General features: G+C 36.9%; 1 protein-coding gene across 2 annotated transcripts in view; it reads left to right on the top strand.

Annotated features, from left to right (window-relative positions):
• The window catches only part of ME1 (malic enzyme 1), a 226,460-nt gene that overhangs the window by 127,284 nt on the left and 71,462 nt on the right, over positions 1-27,714 (top strand). For both annotated transcript variants that reach the window (XM_026845283.1, XM_026845282.1), the window contains one exon: positions 17,024-17,127. In XM_026845283.1, the coding sequence (XP_026701084.1) occupies positions 17,024-17,127 (104 nt within the window). The remainder of the gene's footprint in view (positions 1-17,023; positions 17,128-27,714) is intronic.

The following is a 27,714-nucleotide window of genomic DNA, read 5'->3' as shown; positions in this document are numbered from 1 at the left end:
ATATAAATATATCAAATCATGTAAATTATGTACAGCTGTAGGGGTTTCTAAATAAAAGACAGTCAAAATTGGCATTCATATGTAGATGAGTGGCACTTCTATGCAGTTGTTTGTGTAGTAAATGTATTATGGAATGCTTATGCTTTCTGAATTTAAAAAGGTCCATTTGCCTTCCCCTTGAATGATGGTTGTTCAAACTGGAGACAGCATTTCAGTGATATTTTCCCGTGAAATAGTAGTAGCATTTCCTGAACTCTATGAATAGAGATTGCTCCTGTCTCTATAAAAAGGATCTATTTTTGTATCATCTGGTGCATATATGGGAATTGCGTTTCTAGGTTATATTCTCCAGTGTGTTCCCTAGTAGTTTTGAGTATTTCTGAAATAGAAATGACACTATGCATGATCAAAACTTCATTTAGCTATGTTAAAATGTCAATGACCAAATTAACCTGGTTGACTCCGAGAGGCTTTTTCCCATGTTCCAGAAAACAGTCACACTGAGGAAGGTGCTGAAAGATAATGCTGTGGCCCTATGGTGCTGAATTCCAGGCATGAAAATTTGTAGAACTATTGATGGAATCAGTCTTCTGTGTTTTTTCTTGTGAGTCAACTACTGTCTGTCTGTGCCATTCTGGTAGTAGATAATTGCACTCTCCTTCACAAGTTCTCTTGTACAAGTGAAAATTTTTCCCCCTTAGATCTTGCTTTTAGATCCTCCCCTGGTAGTACATTGCCAGACCTTGGACAAAGGAGAAAATGCATCGATATTCCTTTTTCCTTCCCTTTCCCCACTTCCAGTTGGCAAGAAAATATTGTGGTAGGATATTACTTTTCTTAGAGTCATTGTCATGAATCATTTTTTCTTTTCTCTTTTCAGCCTTCAGAAGTCCTGAAAAGTAAAGTAATTTCTGAATTACATTTCTGTCTAGTCCATTGTGCAGAAGAAAAAAACTCCAATTTTTTTAATTTGGAGGAATTGGTAGTCTCCTTTTAAATCTATTCAGTTATTTGAATATGCATTAGAGGAGGAAATGTACAAGTACAGTCTGTTTCTATAGATGTGTCTTCTAAAACTGGGGGGTTTAGAGTAATCTTTCCACTGTGTTTCAGAAGATTCCACCTCTAAACTAAATATGGCATCACTCATCTCTCCTAAACATGCTTTATTTAAACAACAGGGACACCTGAAACTGTGCCGATGTCTGTATTAGACTTGCAAACCTAAAAATTGATCTGGGGGAGGGATGATACTTAGGAGAGCCACCATTTCCCCTTAGTGCAGGGGGGCATTGGATGATGTGCTTGAATTTATCAGAAGCTGATGCTTTTTGGTAATTTTTTGGAGCACTTTCCTTTTCTTGCGCTTTAATGTTCTCTTAATGAATAGTTACGATATGTCTGGTAATGCATTCACAACTTAAAGGTTCAAAAGTTATTTTGACTCAGTATTAACTAAGGCATGTTGGAGAAATAGTAAGTGTAATAATAAATCTAGATTTATCATTTGAATATGTTTCTGTTGTACACTGCTGATTTGTTATTGACGCAGGTTGAACTCAGTCTTTTGACTAAGTTGTAGCTCCTTTTCCTGTCCAAAACCATTATTTTACATGAATCTGTTCCATAAATTCCTAGCTTTCTGTTTCTCAGGTGTTGAGTCTTGTAAGCTTGCCAGGTTGGATTGTCAGTAGAACACACAGAAAGTAATAAAACAGATGAGGAGGAGTAAATGAAGTCACAGGCTTTAGACAACAGACAAGAAATTATATCAAATAAGCTTCCTTCAAGGGAAGCTTGAAATAACTTGAAAAATAAAGGTTTATTTAGTGATCTTGTGGTACATTACATATCCAAAGCAATAGCTTGACAAGACTAGTCTACTCGTAGAAGGAAATATTGATCAAGATTGTTAAGTTTTATCAGAACGAGAGGATACTTCGCACAGGTTTTATACATGCTATTGAACATACAGTTATTTAAAACGAGTGTAATATGGTGACAAAACATATTTACTATTTATCATGAAGGCATTTACTTTTTAATATAAAAGTTTGATTGCTGCCAAAAATGCTTCATATTCTGGGTAATAGTTTTTAGGTGGCATATTCATTGAAGGACATAGTTAATCATGCAGCCATGAAGTATACATACTGGAAATGTAATTAATGAAAAAAAAAAAAAAAAAAAGGAACCGCCTGTATTATATTTAAATATTCAAATGGAGTGGCATTTTTATTATTATGGAGGAGTTTTCAATGTTATTATTTTTATTAATTGCAGAGGAGTTTTAGCTAGATATTAGTGGTTTATCTGTTGCACATTAGAAGCATATCATTGGTGAATGCTAACATCCCTCGAGTCTTCTTTGGGCTTTTATACATTTAATCATTTCTGTATTTTCTTCACTATTCTTCAATATTTAAAATGTCATGTTGGCCTTTGTAACTCATATGTTATCACTGCTGTTTTTGTCTCATTAATGTTTTCAAATCCTGAATAGTTTTCTGTTTGTTGTAGACATGAGGTGAGTACTTCACAGGATATAATAAACTTAATTTTATTTTTTCTATAGAATAATCATAGAATCATAGATTAATAGAATGGTTTGGGTTGGAAGGGACCTTAAAGATCATCTAGTTCCAACCCCCTGCCATGGGCAGGGACACCTTCCTGTAGACCAGGTTGCTCAAAGCCCCGTCCAGCCTGGCCTGGAACACTTCCAGGGAGGGGGCATCCACCAGTGCTCTGGGCAGCCTGTTCCAGTGCCTCACCACCCTCACAGTAAAGAATTTCTTCTTTATATCTAATGTAAATCTACAGGATACGTGATGAGAGGAGGAATGAAATAATAAAGAATTTGGTGTATTTATCTATCTTTATTTCAATAATCATGGTAAATGCTAGTTATTCCTATCTCAGTCTAACCATAGGTGCATATTCAGACTTGGCATTCATTTGTGTGGACGTGTTTGTGCACACACAGTTACGTCCATTACATCATACATAGAGTTAATATATCTGGGCTGTTAGAAAATTCTGTATTTTCACAGGGCCCTGTCATCAACAGAAATGGTAAATTGTTACTGGATAGAGAGGCCTTTATTGCACAGAATATTGCATATTTTGGAATACTGTTGTTTTATTTGGAAACCACATTTCCTGTTTTAATCTTGTTAAATGTGTCAGTCTGCATGGTAGCTTGCATCTGACTTTTTTCTGTGCTTTTTTTTCTCCATATGTTTCTTTGCGTTCTTTCCAGATTTATTCTGAGAGCTATAATCAATTTTCACAGACTCTCATTTTTTACCAAACATATGCAAATGTGATGTGTCCAGGCATGCTCACTGACAAGATGCATCAAATAATGCTCATGGAGAGTAACAGATAATAACAGCAAGGAAGAAAAATGAAGGAAAGGACTTAAAAGCTAACTAGCCAAACAGTTGCTGTCTTTAGTCTGAGGAAAGGAAAATGGCTCATTCTTCCCTGTTGGCTTTTCTTCTTGAACCAGTAAGAGCTCAAAGTCCCGCTGAGTTTGACCTCAGTTTTGAGTGAATGCCAAGGAAACTGATGTTAGTAGTTAATGTTATCTGTTAGGTAGCCTTAAAAATACAGATCCATAACATGTAAAGAGACCTCTTGGATCATGATTTTCTTGCAAGAAATCAGTAATTTGCTGATGGTGTATTTTACACAATTATTTTCATTGGTTTTAAGAGTGGGTGTTGCTTTTTTTCAGAATTCACTTCTGCAATTAAAAATCTAAGGATCAGATGTTAATTTTTTACTGAATACTCAAATAGTAAATTTCTTAAAACTGCATACAGATTTAGTCAGGAGGTATTTTTACCCTCTGTGGCCTAAAACCCTTGCTTGAAACGACTGCCAGCGTATTGTTGAGATGAGGTTACAGGGAAATCTTGAGTCTAAATTAACCAAAGATACTGAGTTTTACAGTGTGTTCAGTATTTTGAAGACTGCAATTTGAAGAATCTGACTTTGTCTTCTATTTTGTCTATAGTAATCTGCAGGTTTTTTTATTACTATTTCTTCTGTATCTTCTGCCTTACTATGTATTTCCTTGGTTGTATTAAATCTTCAGTAGAAGACTGTGGATAACTTCCTAAGGGATTCATTCTACTAATGATGTATTAAGAGATCTGAAATAGAAAATGTTGCCTACCGCTCTTATGAAATAATTGTGTACAAAGGGGAGCAGCATTTCCCACCATGTTAACTGTCTTGACTTATTTACAAATATAAATAATTTGCTATATACCATGGCATTCCCAGGGGAATGTATTACATCACCTCCCTTGTTTTCATTTAGATGCTTTTCTCGTATTTTCTTAGGCATAGCTCAGCAGCTATGAGTACTAGCAGTTTTACCAATAAAACTGAAATATAAAAGGACTTCTCTTTAAACATTTTTCTCAGTTTCATAATATGCATGCTATCAGCATTTTGTTTGGTGCTGCATTCACTTGTTTCTTTAGTATAATAGTAGAAAGATACTCTGTTTAGCTTACTACTACTATAATGCTCATCGCCTTTTACCCTAATGCAGGCATGAAAAATATCTTGATCTACATTTCTTTTCAGTAGCAAATACACTTACAGTCCTTTTAAACAAAGTCTTTTTTTTTTTTATTTTTCCACTGGGGGATTACTCTTGTCATTGTACAACTAAAGGTTACTGCAATCTTTAAAACTCATCCAATAGTTCTAGTACAATTAAAGGAAACTTTAAAGTTCATATTATCTTTTTAATATGCATGTTGTATAAAATAATGTATTATTGTATATTTCAGTGCCAGAGTTACATCTAACATCATCCTGTATTGCCTCTGCTTAAAGTCTTCTTATACTTTCATAAAATACTAGAGATTAGTGTTTGCCATCTTCTTGTAACCATCTAGCCTTTCTGTGTTGCCTGTGTACTAAACCCAAATGTAGACTTTTCTGGTATACCCACATAGACAGTAAAATTTCTGCTTCTGTCTTTCCCACACTTAAGATTCAATGGAATGGACAATTATAAACTTGTGTTTGAATTATTAGTCTTGAGAATCTGGAACCCCCATCACCAAATTAGGTAAATTCAGAATGACTGAGAAAGAGATGTGGAGCCTGAGAATCATCTGAACCTGAGGTGATCATCCTAGGCTAATTTTATGAAGAGGAGCAGATGATTCTTCTTGTAGAAGAATCTTGTAGCTGTCTCGAATTGATCAGATGAATTGTATTTTAAAACTATCTTTTTTTTGTCTGTTGACTATAATAAGAGCTTAGGCTAGATTAGATATTGAAATATCCGCTGTAGGCTCTTAAGTTAGATAACATGAGTTTCATACTCAGTTTGCACTTGATATGCCTCTCTCTGCATCTGACATGTTGTTGCTGTGTGGCTCAGGAGGCTTCTACAAATGAAAACTTGTTTTTGAACTTATGTCAACCTCTTATTAAACAAATATTTTGCATCTTTGAGAAATGACTTTCTACTGCTTAGTGTGTGAGAAGACCTCAGCAATTGTCTGTTACTTTTGATCCAATGTAATTTTTTTAACTTTGCCATTTTGGCTAGGAATATATTGTATACTTTTTCTGAGACTGTTAATTTATTTTTATGAAATATGCTATTTATGAATATTTCTTTTGTGACGTATTCTATTTTATTAGACCTTGGAAAATGTCATGAAGCCAGGTGGTGCTTCAGATTTCACATTTACCAAACAGCATATCGGCAATGATTTTTAAGACCCAAGAGGTCGAAGAGGGGAGGCTTTTAGCGGAAAGAACATAAAGGGTGACATGGGATTTAAGTCTCAGTTTCAATTGACTTTAGAAAGAATGAGCTGTGTACCAATGTTACCTGCAGTTCTGTCAGTCCATTTCATTTCTTCTTACTTCACTTTTCAGCACAAGGGGTTCTATAAAAGAGGACAGAAATGAATATCTGGAAATGCTTATTTTGGATAGCACGCATGAATATCCATAGACCAAACTGATGGCAGACTTTATTTCAGTATACATTAGACATTTCCAACTCTTCATACTCAGAAGACAGCAACAGATAGTGTTTGTTTTGGTTGGCTTCCATTCTTTCTGAAATAGTAACTGCTAGCTATCTGCCTCCTCAGCAGTTTGACAGGCAGTGAAGAAGACAAGAGAGGGAATAAGCCATAAATGTAGCTATTATCACAAAAGTTGGGATAAGATGCATCATTTGTGCCTCCATAGAAGTCGGCCTAGTGTCTGCGACAAAACGTGTCACCTGTTGAACTTAAAGGCTCTCTTACAGATGTTGTCCTTGCACTAGCAGATCTATTTTTGTGCACAGAACTAATTTTCCCTTTTTTCTTCTGGTGCTAGGACAGATATATAGTCAACAGCTGAGATGCCAGCACTTAAATATCACCAGACTTGTTTAATAATTGCCAGTCAGTCAGAGGGACATTGCTGATGTGATTTGTTTGTGTAGGAAGAGGCCAGTCCTTTTAGCTCTAGTAAAGAAAATGGCTGAGTGTCAGCACAGGGGACAGGGATGTCAGAGTCAAAGGTATCTAAGTGAAGGACTATGTGGGAGTAGCTTATGGAAGTAAATGAAATAAATAGACATAATAGAACTGAGAAGAGCCTGCAACAAGTGATGGAGATTTATAGTTAGATGTGAACGCAAAATAAAATCAAACCTAAGTATCAATACTGTTGATATAGAAATAAGATGTACTGATACTATCAAACAAGATTTTCAGTTTTATAAATGGTGTAATTGCTGGTTTGTTAGAATTCTGTTCAATTAACTATGTGGTGGACTTAAGACACACTTCGTATGCTGTCAAAATGTGTGAGCTGATACAACAGTATGTGTGTTTCACACATCAAAAAATTATGTTAGTAAACTTCTTTTTATTAATAGAATATTAAAGATGAATGAAAATGAGATCTTTAAGACTTTTTAAAGTTTATGCTATCACTGTCATTTACCAGATGAAGCAAAATTAGGAAGATGGAGTTCTGAATATTATTACTAAATAGCAAAACTCTACTGATATCCTTTTTTAAAAAAATTTTGCTCTTCTTTGATTCACTTTGTTGGTGGTGGTTTGTTGTGATTTTTTTATTCTAATTGTTTCTTTTTTTTGTCTGGTTTTGAAAGCTAGATGACTCATTGTATTCAGACATTTCAGCTGCCTGTCCCAAGCAAAAACTGGAAATGTTAGTGAATGAAAATGGAGTGATGTGTGATGGTTGCTTTGCAGAAAAGGTGCAGGAAAGTTTGATTTATTCAAAGTAGTTGTACCACCTCAAGCAGCTATATCTTGTCATACTCTCCTGATTAACCTGAAGAAGGTAATCTATTAAGATAGCTACACTCCTGGTAACTTCGCAGAAAAAAAAAAAAAAAAAAGAAAAAAAAAAGCTTCTATAAAAAGTTTCACTGAGGCTAGACTTGTTTTTAGGGTACTGTATAAGCTACTGTGGGTACTATTTTAGCCCTCTTAAACATTATTGTTTGGCCACCTTCTGTGATATATTATAAGCTAGCTTACTTACTGCTGGACCCTCAAGTAGGTACGTTCTGTCAGCATTTTGGGATGGAGATCTGTATCCTCCCTTATGTTTTTGGGAGCAGTAAACTTTGGAAGTTTGGTTGAGGTAATTTATTTCTTCTTCCAGTTTCTGTTATCCATCAGCTGTATTTCAAAATGTAATATGGAGGGTATTGTTAAATGTTCCTTGATCTGTGTCAAGACATGCAAATTGAGGTTTTGGCCATTTAGTTGCTGGGGCTCATGAAGAAATGATAGTCATTAACTGTATGGGGGCTGTTGAAGGTCAGTTGTGTGGAGAGCTTAATGATTGGTCTGAGCCTTTTCTGGGATTCTGTAAAAGCTTTTGTAGAAAGTAGGTGTCAGGTTCAGCACAGGAGATTTGTTACATGGTCCGAAAAGTATAGATAAAATACAAAAGATCTGTCAGATTACTTTGTTTTCTGATTATTATTTATATGTTAAAATATTAATAATTATGTGGAGCATGATCTGCTAAAATCCTAAATGATGTCAGATTTTTCAGGACTATTGTTTACTTAATAGGCAAAGGATTAAGTTTTTCAAGAAGTGCCACTGTCATGCAGACAACTCTTTGTTTTCAGTTTTACTGTTATACATCATCAAATTGTGTCTGATAAAATGTTGCTCCATACCCATGGTCGGAGTGTCTTAAAAGTTCCAACTCAAATTTGTGGAATTGGCATTGTCCCTATTCCTTCAGACAGATGTTAACATAAGGAGAGTTCTCTGAGACTGTTAAACATATTGTAGAGTATTTATCTTGCTGTTTATTTTATTTTTCTTAAAAAGCACACTCTCTGGTCTCCTTACTAACTCAGCTAGGTACAGTCCTGGCAACATGCTAGCCAACTAGTGCCGCAGTACCACCTTAGACAGTGTGGTGATGCTCTTTTGTTGCAAAATCATTTGTAACCTCCTGAGGAAGAGGCAGAAAGCAGTATTCAGTGGGACTAATGTGTCATGTCTAAGAAAAACAGAAAAATTTGTAGGGAGAGGAGCAGGCTGTTGTATGAGCTCTGTTAGTGGGAACCTGCGCTTTTCAGGGCTTGTCAGAATTGCCCAGAATGGAGTTTTCTCATGGCTGGTTAGGACTAGTGACTCCTCTTCAGTGCTTCCTCAGCCCAGAGCATATTTTAGCCACTCTTGACTTTATCCTGTTACATGAGAGATGAGGGTTTTTTCTCTTATTTCATTTATAAAACTCTTTCAAGAAGTAATTGTCAAGCTGAGGAACTGGGAGATTTTTTTTTAGCTTAGTAGCACAACCAGAAAATACGCATTGAAATAATACCTGTAACTGTTTATGTGCAATCACATACTTCTGTCTATGGAGAAAAAGAGATATTATAGTCAGATGATAATGAAGAAGCAGAATTAGAAAACCTCTGGTGAACGTTACTTAAATTTATCTAGGGTCCTTCAAACAATAAGCAAGGATAAAATGAAAATTTCAGGGAGGTTTTGTGCTGGTTGTCCCTACAAAACTTTCAGGCATCTACTGGGAGGTGTAAATTCAGAACTTCTTAAGAGTTTTGCAGTAAAGAGCAAATTAAATGATCATTGAAGTGTGTCACTGTAGATATGTTGCTTGTCTCCACTCAGTGCTCATCCCTGAAATAAAACCATCTCTGTATTCCATCCATGGAGACAGTGCCCTGTTTGTACAAAGCATGCCATTATTTTCAGATTGGCACAAGTCGCACAGAAAATGGATCTTTATATACTTTTTCTTTTGTATAAATTAAGGAAATTCCAAGATTAGAACTTGTTTCCCCTTCCTCCTGGTAATCAAGTCTCTTGGTAATGACCTGCTTGGCATAGTGGCTACTTGGTCTAGAAGTTAAATGTAGATTTAAAGGAAGGACCTGATGCATCCATGTGGTGGTAGTGGTACACAAGCATGGTACTAGGAAAAGAACTCTAGTGCTGGAAAGGTCAGCCTAACAAGGACTTTATGATTTTAGTATTGAAGCTAACTTTCAGTTAACAGATGTTGGCAAAATTGTATGTTTCTGATTGAAAACCACTTTAGTTTTTCATTTTCTAGTATGAAAAATTGAAAACTAACTTGCTGGCTTTGAATGCAGTGGGTTTTTTTCTCAATTACAGTACTTTCATAAACAACATCTAATCCAGTCCTGAATAAAACACCTGTTTTTCTCCTTAGGAACAGCATGTGGCTTGTGCTGCAGATTCAGTGATGGCAGTTATATGATATTTGCTTCTAATGCTTTCTAGAAGTTAAGCTGGTTGAAAAGCATCAATGTAAGCTGTTTTATCTGAAAGAAAGTTCCACTGACATTTAAATTTCAGGGAAAGACAATTATTTTTTGTTTTATCTGTTGGCTAACAAAGATGTAGCCTGGAGTATGCTTCACCGCTCATCTGTATTCCCAGGTGTCTCCTAATTGGAAACTGCCATGAAGAACAAGGTGTTCAGAACAGTTTTTGCTAGATTCTCCGATTAATTTTACAGCAAGAAATTTTTTTAATCAGTGGAGACTTGCTGGAAAAGCTTTATCATTTTTGTGTGAATCTCTTACACTGTATACCAGAAAGGTGAACAGGTGGAACAAAAGCCTAGTTCCTCTGAAAAAGGTATAATTCATCGGATGTCTGATATATTATTGCCTCTAAAAAAATGTATTTTTAGTATTCAATATAAAATATGGCAAAATACATAGTGAAGCTATACTGTGTATTACTTGTAACTTTTAGAGCCAATCCAGAAGAGTTCATGTGTCCCTGTGAATCTCAGGTGGTTGGGAATGGAAATGTCAGTCTAGAAAAGAATTTCCTTAGGAATATGCGTCACTGATGGGCACCTGGCTGTAATCAGTATTGTGAGTTTCAATCACAGAGAAATCTTGAATTACACCTAAAAACCTTGAGGTAAACTTTTGATGTCTAAAACCTTTTTTATAATTTCCAGTATTTTGAAGGGAAGCTAGCAGAGTGTCTCAGATGTACCTGACAGATTCAAACCGGTAGGCATCACTGCTACCTGCCCCTGTACCTTCAACAGCCTTGAGTCCATCACTTGATTCTACAAACTCACTTGTGGACACAAACGCCAACACACTGTGCGAGTCGAAGAGCTGAGAGCACAACAGCCTCTTGAAAAATCTGGTGCTTTTGCCTCTTTGCTGCAGCAACTTTTTCTCTTTGGATTTTGCGGTTGGTGCTCCCTCCCTAACGATGGCTCACATAGCTTGCGCTATTTTGTATATTTTATGTATGTTTATAAATGTTACCATTACTGGACTGAATGATCTTTGGCTTTGCATGCTAGTGCAAGGGAATTAATTTGACTTCCTGGGAGAGCCCTTCTGGTACCCACAACAAGGGAAGGAGGGATGCAGGTGGATTGTGCCATGCAAGAGGGCTGAAGGGATGGTGCCCACTCCGCATGCAGCCTGCCATCTGCCTGCAGCCCTTGCACACTGGGGCCTTTATTCAGTGCCACATATATGTGCCAGAAGCAGCCCACAGAATGTCCTTGGCACAGCCTGGCTTTGTGCAGCCTCTTGCTTGGAGAGAGGCTGTGGTAATTTCATAGTGTATTACAAGATTCCTTCCTGAAGCATTCTTTCCAGCCATTAGAGTGATTGTTTTTTTATTATTTTCTTGTTAAATTGAAGTTTGCTGGAGCTAACAGTTTTTCAGCTGGGTAAAGATATCTGCACGCATAGGAAATAACTAGAATATAAGCAGTGGAGTTAAGTGTGCATTCAAAACTACAACTGGTAATTTCTCTTCAGGTTAAGAAAAGTATGCTTCCTGAGAAGGCAGCAAGCAAAGGATGTAAAGGTCAAATTGACAGATAAACAACCTTATGAAAGGAAAGAACAAGTTGGACTGGATAAGTGAAGCTTGTCTTTAAGGAGAAATAACTGAAAACGCCTGATGTAGCTGTGCAAAACTATAGGATATAACTACGCACATATGGAAGAGAACATTTTCTCTTTATTTTTTAGCACAATCTTAAATTACTTTAAATAGAATTTGAAATACTGTAACTTCTTTTCTGTTACATTAGGATATTGCTTTATTAGAGTATTAATAAATATTTATATTTTGAACTGTCTCAAAAATAATAATATTCTTTGCTATTAATTTTTTTTCCACAGCAATTGTTCCCTTCTAGCACTTTATTTAGGACTGATGTCAAAGGAACATTGTGAATGTATTATCTTTTAAATTCTTGACTGTCTCCGGTCTCGAATTTTGTCTGGTCAGACAATGGACAGTCTTCAGTGATGTTTTTAGGGTTACAGATGGAAACTGTACAACTTTATCTGCATACACAGTGTCTTTGACTCTCAAGTACTGGCAGCCCCTTGGGTTTAGAAAGTCTAGCAGGGTTGGACTCAACTTTTTAAACTTATGTCCAATGTGTGGGGTTTTTCCTCCTTATTTATACCTAGAACAACCCATTGTGACACCCATTTTTTGGCCTCATTTTTTGAGATCATCCTGTCCTATGGGGAATCCCCTGGAAGAAACTGAGGTGCAAAGGGAGGTGATACTCTGTATGCCAGTACCTGCCTGTGGGGATGTCCAGATAAAGTGTTAGCTGAGACTCCCAAAGATGAGGTCTCCTTCTGGGGAAAAACAGAGAAAACTTGACCCCTTTTTTTCTCTTGTTCAGGAGGCCCCTTGCAGTTTTCATATGTGTTGACAAAGGTCTAGTCTTTAGGTAGGAGGGGCCATGATCTTTTCTTAATAAGTATATGTCATGGGGCCAGTGTAGTTCAGAGAAAACATAATTAAAAAAAAAATCTTTAGCTCTCTGATTATGAAACTTCTTTTTGCAAAGTATTATGCATCATCAAACCCAATTAGCATCAGTGTTACTTGCAGCATTCAGCACGTCTGAAATTCAGTTAGCATTTGGAAACACAGAATCTGTTACAGTTTTAAGGGCATCATTCTTTATTTCAGACTTCAAAATAAGCTTATGCAAAGAAAAAAAGGCTTCGTAGTCTAATATAAATTGAAATCTTATACATTCTTCCTAATGCCATAAAAAACACTTTGCAGCTGTAGGCAGTTCTTGCAGGACAGAAAATTGTGATTCAGCATGTTAGTGCTTGCAAACCAATTTAAATGAACGCAGATTGATTACTGGGTAATTAGTATTGATAGAAGCTGAAGTTAAGTCCAAGATGTTGACGTTGTTTCTGACTGGCTAACTCTTTTACTGGAATAAGTTTCACATCAAGTGAAATTTTAATCCTGTGGAACCAAAAGAGTTTAAAATGTCTTGACTTTGCTGAAGAACAGAAATTCCCCTGTGCTCACCATCCCTTCCCCAACCTGTGAAAAGTGAGACAAGAAGTTTACAGAAAGAATTTACAGTGTATTAATGTAAGAAAATATGAACACTTGAAAAAGCAACAGCATTCTCCCAGTTTTCTTGGTAACTGTGTGCCCTCTTAGACCAATCATACTCTGGTGTTTCATGTGTTTCATTTTTGGTACATGGCATGTCTTTGTCTCAGAGTTTCTGATGTCCCATACAAATGTAGTTATCTTTTAATTTTATAACTGTAGCTTTAATGCAAATTGTTTTGCATTGTAGAACTGTTGGATGTTTTTTGACGTTTTAATGGCAGAGTTGCTGCTCTAAAGCATTATTGTACACCAAACACTTTCTAGGTGACACTGAGAGGTTCTGGACGCTCTCTGCTGCTGTCTTTGTGAGTGGAAAGGCTCAGTATCTTGCAGTACTTTACCTCCAATTTTCCATGGAGCGGTTCACTGAAATATGTATCTATTCCAAAGAAATGTCTCAGTGCCAATATTGAGAATAGATGACATTTCAGCATGTTTGTTCTCAACTGATGAAATATATGTGTGCAATTTTCTGTTTCTTGCTCGTTTGGCTTTTGTAGCTAAATTAGGGCCAGGTGCACAGCTCAAGCCTTGCTTGAACTTTGATGGTTTGCTGATCTCTTTACTCTAAGTGCACAAGTAAGATGGTATAAACGGCTTGCCTTTTTCTTAAAACCCCAAAGGTCATTACAGTTTTAATATGCTCAGGTGGTGTTTCAAAGAACTCTTTGTTATTTTACACAGCTAATTCTAAGTAGATCTACATGATATTTCCAGTACCAGAACCTCAATTAAACCCTTTATTCTTGTAAAACCTTATTTGTTAAAGCTTGACTGTACCACATTGCTAAACCTGAGTGTTTTAGAACTTTTTTTTTTTTTAGCCTAGAGTAAATGTGTCTAAAAATAAACTGGCATTAACTTTTTCAGTATCATTTAATATGCATAACAAACTGACTAATCTGAAAAAAGCAGAGTTATGTTTTGAAGGAGATTCAATTTTCAAAAGAACAAAACAAAGTTTAAGCTTTGACAACAAGCTGGGGAACAAAAGAAACCCAAGTCATTGAGGAAAAGTACCTAATCATCATGTCAGCTTGACATACTCAATTGTAGGATGGAACTTTCTTTTCGATAATCTGTTTTGAAAGCCATGAAATAGTTGATAGCAAATGTTAATCTCTCAAGATGTGTGAACCCTCTGAAAAAAACAAGCACCGTGGACCCGGTTTGCATGGTGTTGACCTGAATAAGGGGATAATGTGCTTAAGCAGCTTATTCATTCTTCAGTGCCCTTTGGAAAGGGAGCTGCTCCACAATGGATTGCCACTCGGGGCTCAGACGTGACCACTGTTCTTTTCACTTGCTGAATGTTTCATTCTTTTGTCTCCGCCCCGGGTTTCTTCATACGTTGTTCCAAAGAGGACTATAAAGGAACTTTTTGGGGCTATTTCTTGTCAAACTGTAACATTTGTAAAGCAGAATGCACTGAGCTGTAAAGGAATTTTGGACTCTGGGTATATAACTGGCCAAGCTTTTCATCAGAGATGTGTCTCTGAATTAGTTGTCTCTGCTTGCGAGACTTCCCAGGCTGGAATTTTAAACATACCCCAGAAACACTGTATTAATTGTATTAATTGTTTTAAATATTCTGTATTAAATTTCAACATCAAAGATATGTGAATAAATTCAAGTAGTGCTCTTAAAAATGGAGCTGTTTCAGAGCTCTGAGTTTTAGCATTGACTATAGATTTAAATGCTCACAGACGTGAAAGATGCAAAAGTAGCAAAAGGACTCTAAGAGCCTATATTTCAAGGCAGACCCATGGCTCGTTTAGCACTTTTTAAGAGCATAACTGTGAATGCCTACTTCTCTTGAATTTTCACAAAATCACTGCCCAACTTAAGCTGTCTTCTTGAAGGAATCAGCATGACTTAGTCTGGCCACAAAGTGTTTAGGAAATATGTCTTCAGAATTTAAAAAATAAAGGGACCAAAGATTTTAATTTTTTTTTTTCATTTAGAGCATTTTTTACAGAATGAGAAAATGGACCATGCTTAATAAAAAGCTTGTGGAAGTATGTTAAAAGAGCAAATTAATTTAGGAAGAAGAGTTACAGGAGCTGGAAAGGGGTTGTTAGTTATGCTGAATTGGACCGTGGAGCATGTGGTATACTTGCACAGGACATGGAGTAGCAGAAGCCTACTGTCATGGAAAGCTGTGGCAATGGGATATTAGAAATGAGATTGTAGTTTCTGAGTCTTACCATGATGTTCCTGAAAGAGGCTCCTGTCACTCAGCAGTTCTGCTTTCCAACTGTGTGTGCTCAGTCTGGTGGGAAGCTGGAGACAACTCTCAAGGGGTTTCCAAACTTGTCTTAAGATATCACATTGCTAAGCAGTTCATTTGCCATTCCTGTGATTTTATCTCCCAGAGAAATAAAATTATGCTTGATTTATCAGATTTTCCAGAGGTCATTTTAAATAATGAGGCAAACTCAAAATTGAAATGAAAAAATAATTCCAGAAATAGTTCTTGACTACAAAATTAGAAATGATAATATAAAACAAAGAAGAGCATAAAAAAGAGAAAATTAATTTGGAAGGTACCTGACATCAAGCTCTTGCCAGTTTTTCCTGTAGTATCTGGAATAGGTACATAATTATGATTTTGATTCGGTGCTACAATACCTAGAATAATGTAAATACACAGGTAAAATTATTTCAGCCAAATAATATGCTATTTAAACATGAATGCTACATAGAATTGGGGAAGGGAACAAATAAAATGCTTACAATATAATGACTTCACTTTCATTTACAAAGTAATTTTAATTTTGAGCTTTGTTTGTTCTCCGATTCAAGAGTTTGACAACTTCTGAAAGTCTATAAGTGATGTATGCAAATAGTTTGCTTTCAAGTGGTGATGAATTTAGCAACAATTTTAGAAAAATCAGCTGAATTTTTGTATTGATTCTTTAAACATACTAATCTGATATCTATAATTTTTATGGAAGTAGATAGAAAAGTGAGGGAGAGGCAAACACTTTTATATGTAAGTCTGCACCAGGATACTCCCAGGGAAAGCAATCTACCACCAAAGATTTTAAGTTTGTTACTGATCCAAATCAGTCTCCGAATGGGACTTGTGATCCAAAGGATTTTTCAGTTCTACAACATAGAAAAGCTGTGAAGGGAATTTAGGCACTTTTCTAAAATACAGAAATCAGATTTCTGATTCCCAGCCTGAAGTGGGCTGATCAAGCTTTCCAGCCTTGTTACTTCTTGTTGTATATTGAAGGCTCTTTCGTGGAAAGAGAGGTGATCTGTATTTTTCTTTATTATATTTTCCTAATTGAAGCTGATGTATAACGCTAGATACATTGGAGAAATTAGTTTATTCATTTTCAGAGGCTCATCAAAAATAATAGCAAAGAGTGCCTTTATATGAGGGTTCCTGGGAGAACCAGTGAAGGTGTTGAGACTGGCAATTGCTGTAGCTGGAGTGAATTGCCAAAAGTGATTGCAAAACCACTTTGAACACATTTAGTAATTCATAAGTTATAATTTGGAAATATATCAGACCAAAACAAGACCTTCTAGTAGCTTGGAAGGAAAAGGTCAAAGGCTTGGTTATGTTCTGGCATACTGAATTTTAGAAAGCAGCACGTTTTCTGAATATCAGCTCATCAACATAGTTGAAATTATGGACTCTGGGAGAGATTTGTGAAACATAATGATAAAGAAAATGGCTTTTTTAGAATGTCAGAGCACTGTCAGGATGTAAAGGAGAAAGAGAAAAGTACTAACTAAAGTTTTAAAAGGTACTTTTGAAACCTGACTTCCCAGAATAAACTTGTACTTTTTCACTTGGAAACAATACACTTCCTTTGAGACTAGGTGTCCCTTTTCCTTGATACAAAAGAGTGTTTCTTTAGTCTCTTTGTTGCGTTTCTTCAGTCTTTATATAGAGGTGGATAAATGGATATGTACTTCATATGCTTGAGTTAATCCTCAAACACTGTATTGTTGTCCCCTTTTTTTTTAACTTCGAGTGTACTAGTGTAACTTGCTCATATAATAGTTCAAACATTTTTTTTTAACAGGCATTGCTGAAAGATCCTTTGTATATTGGGCTGAGACACAAAAGAATCAGAGGTCAAGCCTACGATGATCTTCTTGATGAATTTATGGAAGCTGTGTCTTCAAGGTATGTGATATATCTGTGCTATTCATTGGTGAATTCCACTGTGAACTTCATCTTGGGAGAAATAAAGGTTAGTAGCTTATGAAAGGAAGACAGAATTATTAGGTTTCTGATAATTTTTATTTTGAGCACAGTATTGTATAAGTTTATAACTGCTTGAACTACTTGCCTTTAATATTGCAGTTTTATGAGTTCACTGCATGAGTGGTAAAATTCATCTGGAGATGAGTAAACTCGTTTTTCAAACTTTTTTTCTGATATTTGGATTGTTAAGTATTTGCCTAATGATTTTCTATGCCTACTGCTATGCCTACGTGATTTTCTCTGTCTCTGTGATTTCATGTGTGAGATGTCAGCAGCCTGAAAGAAGCTATCATACTTGGCAACCCCTGCCTCTGCCCCCACCAAAACACAACAAGACTAAGCTTTCAATGTTTTCATTTTAAATGTCATGGTATGGACCTATACCAAGTCAGCTCTTTTTTTTGCTGCTTTTTTTTCCTGTACAGAAAGTACTTAAATTTATTAGAACATGATGCATAAAATAGTTCTTCTCACATGTCAAATAACACTTTTGCTCATGTTTTCCTTATTTGTTAAAATATTTCAAGTTCTAGCTCTGCATTCAATGTGTATACCTAAAATAACCCAAGTGTCAGGACTCTTAGCAGAATATATTTTCTGCATCTGCATCCTAAAGCTGGGGCTGAGCAGTGAGTAGGACCTAGAAATACTTTCCAGCTCCTCAGTCTTGTCTTGTGCCCCATCTGTGTTTTGACTCCATGTTGAGACCTTACCTGGACATGCACATGGTTCCTGTGCAAAAGAAACTTGGGCAAGCTGGTAGTTTTGATTTTCATGCCTAAAGCATGGAAACCATTCCTTCATGTGTTACTATACTCTTCCCATCACCCCAAGTTGCCTGCCACTCCCTTGTTCATAATCTTGCTATGGAAGTTGCTGGTTTGGCTCTACCCTTTGCTTCTCTTCTGAGTATTCCCTTTCAGACAAAAGTAATACATTTTCACCTTTTCACCTTCCTAATAGAAGGTTCAGAGCACTAGAAATTGCTCTGTGGACCACGTTTTGAGAATCCCTAACTTAATGCATTCCCTAACTCATCCTTTGTTTAAAATCAGCCACAGTTCTTCATAGTGAAGGAAATTGTCAGAGTCAAGCCAAAGATTATCTCAAAAAAGTTTGAAGGTCTGGTTGACATGCTCTTTTTACTTAAACATCTTTAAAACTATAATTCTGAGCAATTTTGAGCAATTTTTGTTTGCTTGACCTCCTGAAAGATCACTTCATTCTCAGCTAAATCTGTCGTGGTCTACAATGGTGTAATTTATTTCATGCTTAAAGTGGAGTACTTAAAAATTATAATTCAAACTTGCATTGTTTACTTGTGAATTCTTTGGGCTGTAGTGTCACATCTATATTCATTATGATACCCATTTGCTAAGGTGAAGGGAAAAGTGGTGTCACTAAAGTAAAAATCAAGTCCATTTGTTCAATAATTTCATATGTTCCTAAACTCAAATTTGTGTTTAGCATGCTTCTGGCAGACTCCGCACCTGCGGCTGATTCTAGTGTGGTGGGTCTGAATGTTAAAGATGCAGGTCATGGTTTGCTTAACTGTGTATTACTTTCCCTTGCCAGCCATTGTGGTGAGCTAGGTAATTGTATACTTTGATTAAATGCTGGTTGTCTTTTCGTTGTGAAAGATTCTCTTATGTTTTTCCTCTTTTCACTTTTCTTAGCTTTCTGGAGTATGCTTTGCTAATCTTAGAAGTATATTTGGTCTGTTACATTTTAGGTTAGTTGTATTTATTGTTAGTTATTACCATGGTATTCCAGAGGAGGCTGTCTTATTTAGCATTGCCTAATCAATTCTGAGAATGGGAGAAGTTGTGGGGAAATCTTTTGTTGTGTTTTCAGTGCCACAGAGCATTCATCTCCAAGACATACATAACCATGAACATCTTAGGCTGTCATGTATTTTTAATAAGCCAAAGTTAAAGACAGGCTTTTAAGGTGATGACAAATAATTTCAAGTTGGAAAACTATATTAAATACCTATTTTAGATCCTTTTCACCCTCCTAATTCTCCAGAGAAGCCAAATACTAATAGAAATGAGAGCCATATTTTAGCAGCACTGCCTGGGAACAAGCAGGAGTAGGCAACTCTACGGGGCAGTGCAATTTGTACAGGCTTTTCATTGGCTTCCCGGGAATCTTCCTAGATGTGCACATTATCTTAATTTATTGTTACATTTTGAAAATCCAGATTTTTATAAGCTGATGCATCATCATTTATAGTGTGTCATGTTGAAACATCACCTTTATACAGTAAATGTTGTGATGCATAATAAAGAAAATGCTTTATAAGGAAACGTGTCCTATGAAGGTATAGTTTCATCAAATGCAATACTTTCCTGTTCTCAGCCTCCACTGCTATTCACCACCCAGAATTTCTTCTTATGAAACAAAATTATTTATGAAAGAGTCAGGATTTAAAAAAAACCCCACAACTTAAACAGTCCATTACCAAAAGATTTTGGTACAGTATCCAGTGTGTTATTGTGGCAGACTGGAACTAATACAATGTGATTTTTCCCACATGTGGGAAGACAGAAGCATATGGAAAGTGTCTGGATTTCTGTTGACATAAATGCAGTGAACAGCTTTTATTTATTTACGTATATATACATTTATCTGTTTGTTTATTTGTTTATTACTAGTGCCAGCAGCTGCCCTCTCTGAGGGCAGGTGCTATAATTTATCTGGGCATTTACAGGCATTTCTTGCTTTTGTGTTGGTGCAGTAATTTGGGGCAACAGGAATATTCTAAATGGAAGGAATGTTTTATAACGTGAGCAAAAATGGACAGTTATCTTCCTCACTGAAGAACGTATATCAAACTGGAATTCCAAAACATTTTTTAAGTTTCTGCCCTATGGAGAAGTGGCTCATAAACATTTTATACAGAGAAGTAAATTTTTCCAAATAACAAGTTGTTCTTAAATATCTGTGTTTACAGAGGAAATTCTGAGAGGAGGGACTGCTAAACAAGACTTGGGGTTGATCCACCAAGGCTTCGTGTGTAACCAGAGAAAATAACTCTATCTTTTTATTTCAATTCCTATTTCTTCCCTACTTGCCTGCAATGATGCAAAGAGAAATGTATCAATAGCCAGGAGGTATTAATGTACAGCAGTTAAGGGATGGAAATGCTTGAGAGGAAAATATGTAGCATGGAGATGGAACAAGAAATGAAGGGACAGGGAAAAAAGCATCTTTTAAATAGGACTCGAATTTCCTTGTCTGATGCAAAAAGTGGATTTAAAGGGTCTGGAAATTTTTTCCTTATTTTGAAGGACACTTCATTTTCACAAATCTGCTAAAGATAACTTCACCTTGAACCCCTTCAAAAAATGCCAGAGCAGGGAAGAACAGCATCCTACCAGCTTGCTTTCTGCTGCAGACCATCCCTAATGGAAGGCACTGTACACTGGGAAGGGACAATACTGATTTGCACCTCTTGTCTGTGAACAAATAGGAAACTTGTAGAAAATTGCGAGAATATGGTATAATTCCCATAGGTTATTCACTTGCCCACCTACCATAACCCCAAAGAGTTGGGTGGAATTATTCTGTCATAAAATAAACCCCATGGATTTATGGTATGTAAAAGCAACCCTTATCTTTCTGTGTGTGTGTGTGATGGTGATTTTTGAGTTTCACTTCAAAATGCAAATAATAGTGGTGGAGCCTTGAAAAGTAATATCACATGTCATTATGTTCTCTTTTGTAATCATATCTTAATTAAATCCTTCCCCACTCTTTTTATATGCTGTGCTTTTCTCAAGTTTGAGAGTTATAAACCAAGCTGCTGACAATTGTAATTCAGTATGTTCTGTCCTAAATTACCACGATGCAGTCATTATTCTCCGTTTGCCTGATTACATTATTCACAGATGGTAGCAGGGTTTCATTTCAAATCATGTGTTACTTTAAAACAGTATTTTATGGTAAGTATGGTTTATCTAACTTTGAGAACAACTGTAGGAGCAATATACCTACAAAATAAAAATATACAAATATTTTAATAGATGTCTGCAGTAGATTATATTAGAATATAATTCAATTTGTGAATAATTTAATTAATTCAAACAGCCTTTACTTTTGGAAAAAAGAATATACTGGCAAGAAGTCAACATAAAAGGTTATTATAGCTGTGCATCATTAAGGAAATGGTTGGACTGCACAATGGTTCTGACAGTATGTTCAAGCACAGATTGTGAATACAAGCACATTGATGCCTCTGTCCTTGTTTGCTCTGTGGTGGTGCAAGACCAAGACATGTCATACCTATGTGTTCCCATGTTGTTCAAGTTAAAGCTGGTGTCAGAAAGCATGCAGATAGAATTCCTGCTGCAACAACTCCCTCCTACGGCAGACTTGGTGAAGATCTTTCTGTTTAGATATTTTGTCCCTCAGTGGGACTTAGGCTCTTCAAGGCAATTTTTCAAGTCTATGACTACCTGCTCTTTCCATTGTTCAGTGAACATTGCCTTCCCAGTGAAGATCACTGTGGACCAGGATAGGAGAAAGGTAGGTCCTTAGGCAGAAGCCCATACACTACCTTGACTAGTTACAATTGTTCTTTGAATTCCTTCTTGTGGTTATATCTGAGGGTCATTTCCAGTACATTGATGGGTTTTTGTTCTTCCTGAAACTGCTTGGTCCTAGGCCTCAGGTTTCCTTGCTCACCTGGACTCCCAGGTGAACTTTGCTTTTATACTGACAGGGTAGAACCGTTCAGGAGGTTGTTTGCCAATTAAAAAAAGGCCCTCAAACTCAAAAATATTGTGGTTTTAAACCAGGGAATTTTGCTTTGTATAGTGGAGAGTCTTGTGGAAGAGGAAAGCTCAAACAGTTTGATAAGCAGGGTTTATTTTTTATTCTAGTTCAAGCAGCTGTGATGGTTTGCCTGAGGAAAATCTTCAAATGTTGTGATTAACCATCGTGATTTGTAACTATTATCACTTGCAACATTTAAATTCTCAACAGGTGATACCATCTCTAGGAATTCTGAACCCTTTACTAAGATGTAGGGCTTAGTGAAGTGTCCTGCTTGGAATTGTCCTTGCCTGCATATGTAGGGGATAAAAAAAGAGAAAGTAATTTAGCTGTAGTATGTTTTGTGAGATGAGATGTTTGTGTGCATGTTTACTGTTCCTTCAGTTGCTAAATCCAAGGGAATCTGAGATGAAGGTAAGGAGACTGGGTGGAAGACATCTAGTTCTATATAAGCCATTAGGTAAGGGGAATCAGGTTAATTAATTCAATCCCGGTATGAATATCCTTATAAACAATACATCAAAGAAGAAAGAACATAGATAAACAATCTTTCTTTCTGTTATTTGGTGCCTTGTACTTATCTTCTTCCCTTTCTTGCTGATTCATTTGGTGGTTAAATTGCATCCGATTGCTGGAAATGTTATGAATACATGCTTTACAAACTTTTCAGATGCGGTAAGTGGCATAAGGAAAAGTGGATCTGTGAAGCAAAATCATAGCAGGATAGACAGACCCTAATCACATCAAGTTTATTTGTAGAAGGAGTCCTATTATTGTATGTAATGTGAGACCTTAGAGAAATTCAAAGATCAGCAGAGCAGCTTTGAAGAAAAAAAACCTCATTCATCCCTTAAAGAAAACAAAAAGTAATTAAATCCTCAAACACAGTATTGAGGAAGAAGGCTATTGTTTTGTTTTTGTGGGACAAGATAAAGAGAGTGGGGGAATGTTTTTAGTATTTTTAGTATGCTTCTTGTACCAAAACTTAGAACTCAGAATTGGATGTATCCATGTTCTAATAATGCTCAGCTATGTCCCAGACTTGCTGCAGTCATTCAAAACCCAACAAGCAAAGAACATGCTGTTCTCAGGCTTTTCTTCTCCAAACTATTTTAAGAAGGGATTTTTCAAATGGAAAAGGCCTGGGTAATCTCGGTTACTTTTCTTCCTCTTTTATAGCTCCAGCAAATGGTGGGCAGGATTCTCAACAGAAGTTAGCTGGTGCAACTGTATTGTAAGTGGAGTGAATGTTGATTTATTTGAATAATTTGTGCAAGTGTAGTATTTTAACAAGGTTTATATTGTTGTTACAGAAGTATAGTAGTTTTCCAGGCCATCAGAATCTTAATTTATTTTTTTTCCCTTGGAAACTCTAGTAAAGTAAAATATCAAATTTTTGGCTGCAGTTCACATCAGAATGCAGTAAGATGCCTGTCTCTCTTATCCTGGCTCTGTCTCTCTCCCATTAAAAGTCAAGAATTACTTCTACCTAGATTCCACCCCTCAGGAAAAGTTTAATTCACTGTTGATCAGGCTAATGGGATTGGGTATCTCAGTGCTCCATCCCTCACTTTACCCTATAAGACAATGACACTGCCGTGCTTTACTCAGAGTATCCCACCCAAACTACACCTGCTCCCACCTGAGATTCCTGATCCATGGCCGCAGATCAGCCTGTGCCTGTGGGTTCCTCAGCTACACCTCACAGGCTGGGGCTGCAGGGTGCCAACAGCCGCATGTGGGACTGGACTTGAAAGAATCAGACAGGACGGCAAGCACTGCTTCACTGTTGTTAGAAGGGGATGTGCTGGAACTTGTAGGCCATAAACCTTGGGAAGCCTGATAAGGGGAATAGAGAAGTGCTGATACGGGGAAGAGTTACTGCCCCTGTGAGTCACGCGGTGCTCGAGGGAAAGAAAACTTAGAGTCTCTGCAAAACAACTTAGTTGTAAAAAGTCCAGTTGCTAGAGTTTAATTGGCTGCCAATCAATGAGCACTGATAAGAATGTTGAAGCATAGCAACCAATCTACAAATTTACAATTTACAAAACACGCATCTTCTGATTTCTTCTGATTTTTTTATATAAATGAGTGTTTTCTGCAATAAACTGTCTGACACTCTGCTTCCATCAAGCTATGTCCCGTCTCTCAATCGCGGCAGCAGCTGGATGTTGGTAGCCTGAGATTTGCTGGTAAAATAAAGCCCTGCTGCAGGAGGGTAGAAGGCAGCAGGTAACTGCTGCAACCAGAGTCAATGGTGTCCTCCTGGACTGACCTAGATATCCTGCCCTTCATGAGAGAACCTGGACCAGGTGAGGGCCATGGTCATCTCCCACTCAGGAAAGACTTGGATCTCTCCTTTCCCTGTACCCTCTGAGGTGTTTGTGCCAGTTACAGGAAGTTTTTAACATAATGGTTTGTTGACCACACTGGGTCGATGACAGAAATCAAACAGCTGGTAGGCTGAATTTCCTGATCTCCTGCTTGAGTACAACTTTTAGAGTTAAATTTGCTTATTAATGTCACAGAGTAAGTATCACAGGGGGGTAAGAAGGAAACTTGAATGTTGCAATCCTGCCCAGGCTTCTGAGACTGAAGATATTTTTCTCCATTATGCTTCATGACAGGAAAGTGTTCCAAGCAGTGCAGTTTGTGTCAGGGTCTAGGTCAGTTTTCCTTTTAAAGGAAACAGCATTTATCTGATAAAATGTAGACTATAGAACACAAAATGTTTAAGAGGATATAGGGGATATAGTGAAGTCATTGCTGCAGAAGCAGGGACTGATGGGGCCACTGCATTTTAGTTAAGTACAGCTGACCCACTGCTCAGGAGGGCATGCGATCTGACCAGATCCAGAATGTGTAAATGCCTCTCCACGAGTTTGGTGGGATCTAAAAACCACCATCACCACCCAAGTGTCACTTGTTGTCTGGAGCAATGCAATTGTGTAGGGTATCATAAGAATAATTCCCTTGTTTTATGTCTGCTGTGGATTGTAAACATTGTTGGTGCCCAGTTGTCTACAGATAATAAGCCGTTACTAAATATCACTGACCCAATATATTTATCATTTGGATCCTACTAACTTCTTTTGCTACTGGCTGATTTAACAGTAAACCAGAATTATTATTTTCAGTTATTAACACATCACTTTGTTAAATTGACTGAACTAAGCTAAAATGTAATAATTCATACACCTGACAAACAATTTGAATCAAGTATATAGGTGTAGTAGAGGGAAGTTATTAGAGGTGAGTGGCAGATTAAAGGAATTGCATCTTTAGAGCCTCTGTTCGTTTGGCCCCAATTCTGAACAGAAATGCTAGAAAACCATAAATCAGCAGGCGTAAGTTTGAAAATATATTTTTTATATAATCTGGGCTATTACCTACTTTCTATTTCTTTGTTTAGAATTTACACAGAGACTAGAAAATACCTTGTTCTGAGTTATTTCAAAATGATCCCTTATCACTCACACCTGGTAAAGTAACAGCCCAGCACAGGCTCTGCCAGACTCATTCTCACTTATTTTGTTCCCAGTAGAGAGTCCATGATACCTTCTTGGTTCCTTTGCTGATTTACTGAGTAAACCTGCTTCTGTGCTGATGAAATAAATATAGTCATGACCTGCTGTTGTCATTAACAGTGGACAACATGAGTGAGTGAACCTAAAAGATTCAGATGGTACAAAACAGGGAGGAAAAATATTGTAACACAGTAAATGTTTTGATATCAATATGTTGTCCACTATTTTTTAAACCTTTTGACATGGGTTAGGGAGCTCTAACTGGAGACAAAGACCTTTTTTACTAACATCTTGCATCCCAGTTATACAGAACTGGGGCAGGGGGAAATGTCCTTGAGCATCAAGATGTCCCTGAGGAATTTCATTCCATGGTAGTGTCTACATCAGGAGGTGACCCTGAGGGGAACTTACTCTGTCTCCACGACATGGGCAGCCCCCAACTCAGCACAGGCCTTTCCCTCACGCATTTCTGTCCTGAGGCTCACAAAAACAAATGATAGTATCAACATCTCATGTTTTTCATATGGTATGCTTTTAGATTTCGGATGCTACTGTGGTGTTTGTGTATCACTTGTTTCTGACTACATATCCTATATGCTCAAATATTTATTTCAATCTAAGATGCATTTGTTACTTTATCCTCATGGCTCATTGTTTGGTCTGTCAGATACTTGAAATTTGTTGTATAACTGTATTTTTATACTGTTTTTCACCATAGTTGTACGCTTTTTTAACAAAATCTAACATGAGAGAATAGATCCATTGCAATGGATCTTCAGTGGTTATCCTAGAACTGAAGTAAATTATTTTAGATCTCTTCATACCTGAGTATCAAGTTTCTTCTTCTAAGCATTGTCAACACTGTATTAAAAATCGATAGTGACATTAGACAGCTATACTCCCAGATTAGACAAACCATAGTATTCCCAGAATCATCCCTGCTTCTTTTGATTGTTGTAAGACAGAGTACCTGCTAGGATCAAAGGCTCACAAACAAGTTTTTGTACGGTCTTCCCAGGAAATTACGATGGAAACTTCAGCGGCTTCCTGGTCCATCATAGAATCTGCAATAGTAATCTGTATGTCCTTACACAGCAATATAGCCTACTGAAGTGTGGACATACGGCACTTCTGAAAATCAGGATACTTCTTTTTTTGGTGCTTAACCGTGGATTTAAATGCTGACTTGTAAAATCCAAGTATTTAAGAGTAATCTGAGATTATGGCCACGTTAGTCTTTCAGCCGTGCAAACCTGGTGATATGAACTGTCAGCCAGGGCTTTGGGACTAGGATCAGAAAGCATGTCAGAATTCAGTTCTAGAGTTGTGCACATTATCAGTAAGTAGAACACTTTAAATTAAGTATCTTTTATGTCAAAACCATCCTATTTACAGACTTTTTTTGTGTCTTTTCAGTGTAATAAACATACCTGGTGTCTATTATTTCATTCTCCATCAGTCTGGCCTCTTTATAGTCCTTAAAGCTGTTGCAGAGTAAAGTTTTTCCCCTTTTATACATGGGAACTAGAGCATTATATGACAAAATTGGATTTATATGTTGTCTTGGGCACAATCCTGTTGCTAAACATGAGGGTCCAGTGTTATACCCTATCTATCCTCCAGCTGCTGGTACAGGTACCTCACTTGTCCTACATGTCCTCAGTCATACCTGCCAGCTCTGTGTGGTGTTGTGGATACTCTGGAGTGTTTCAGATGGCACTATGTTCCTGTGTTTGAAGATCTATATCAAGCCCCAATGTCTGTATCTTTGTGGCCTGAAGACTTTTACACACTCTCTCTGAGTGACCTTCCTAGTGTTGCACAGGAAGAATATAGCAGATACAGGAGGACTCTAAATATCCTGTGGGGTAGCCTTCCACCTATACAGCTATTCCTGATCAACTTCTCATATGGATTTAGTTTAATTAAAATTAGAGGTTGCATGCAGATTTTGCATTTGACTTATTTTAGATGCTTAGAAGTGCCTCTCTTTCTAATCCTGCACTCTCTATACTGGTTTCTTGCCAATAAGGCATACTGAGAGCTGCTTCAAATTGCAAGATTGTGCAATTTATTTATTCTACTGATTCACTGTATTTTTATTTACTCTAGAAGTAAGGATACAGTATTTGGTATCTGCAGATTTTTTTATGCTTTTTGGAAATTCCAGATATACATCTTATTTCTGCATTAACAATCA

Source organism: Athene cunicularia, assembly GCF_003259725.1.
Source record: "Athene cunicularia isolate RWA chromosome 3 unlocalized genomic scaffold, athCun1 chr3_part1, whole genome shotgun sequence".
Taxonomy (NCBI): domain Eukaryota; kingdom Metazoa; phylum Chordata; class Aves; order Strigiformes; family Strigidae; genus Athene; species Athene cunicularia.
This window is presented reverse-complemented; position numbering and strand designations above follow the sequence as displayed.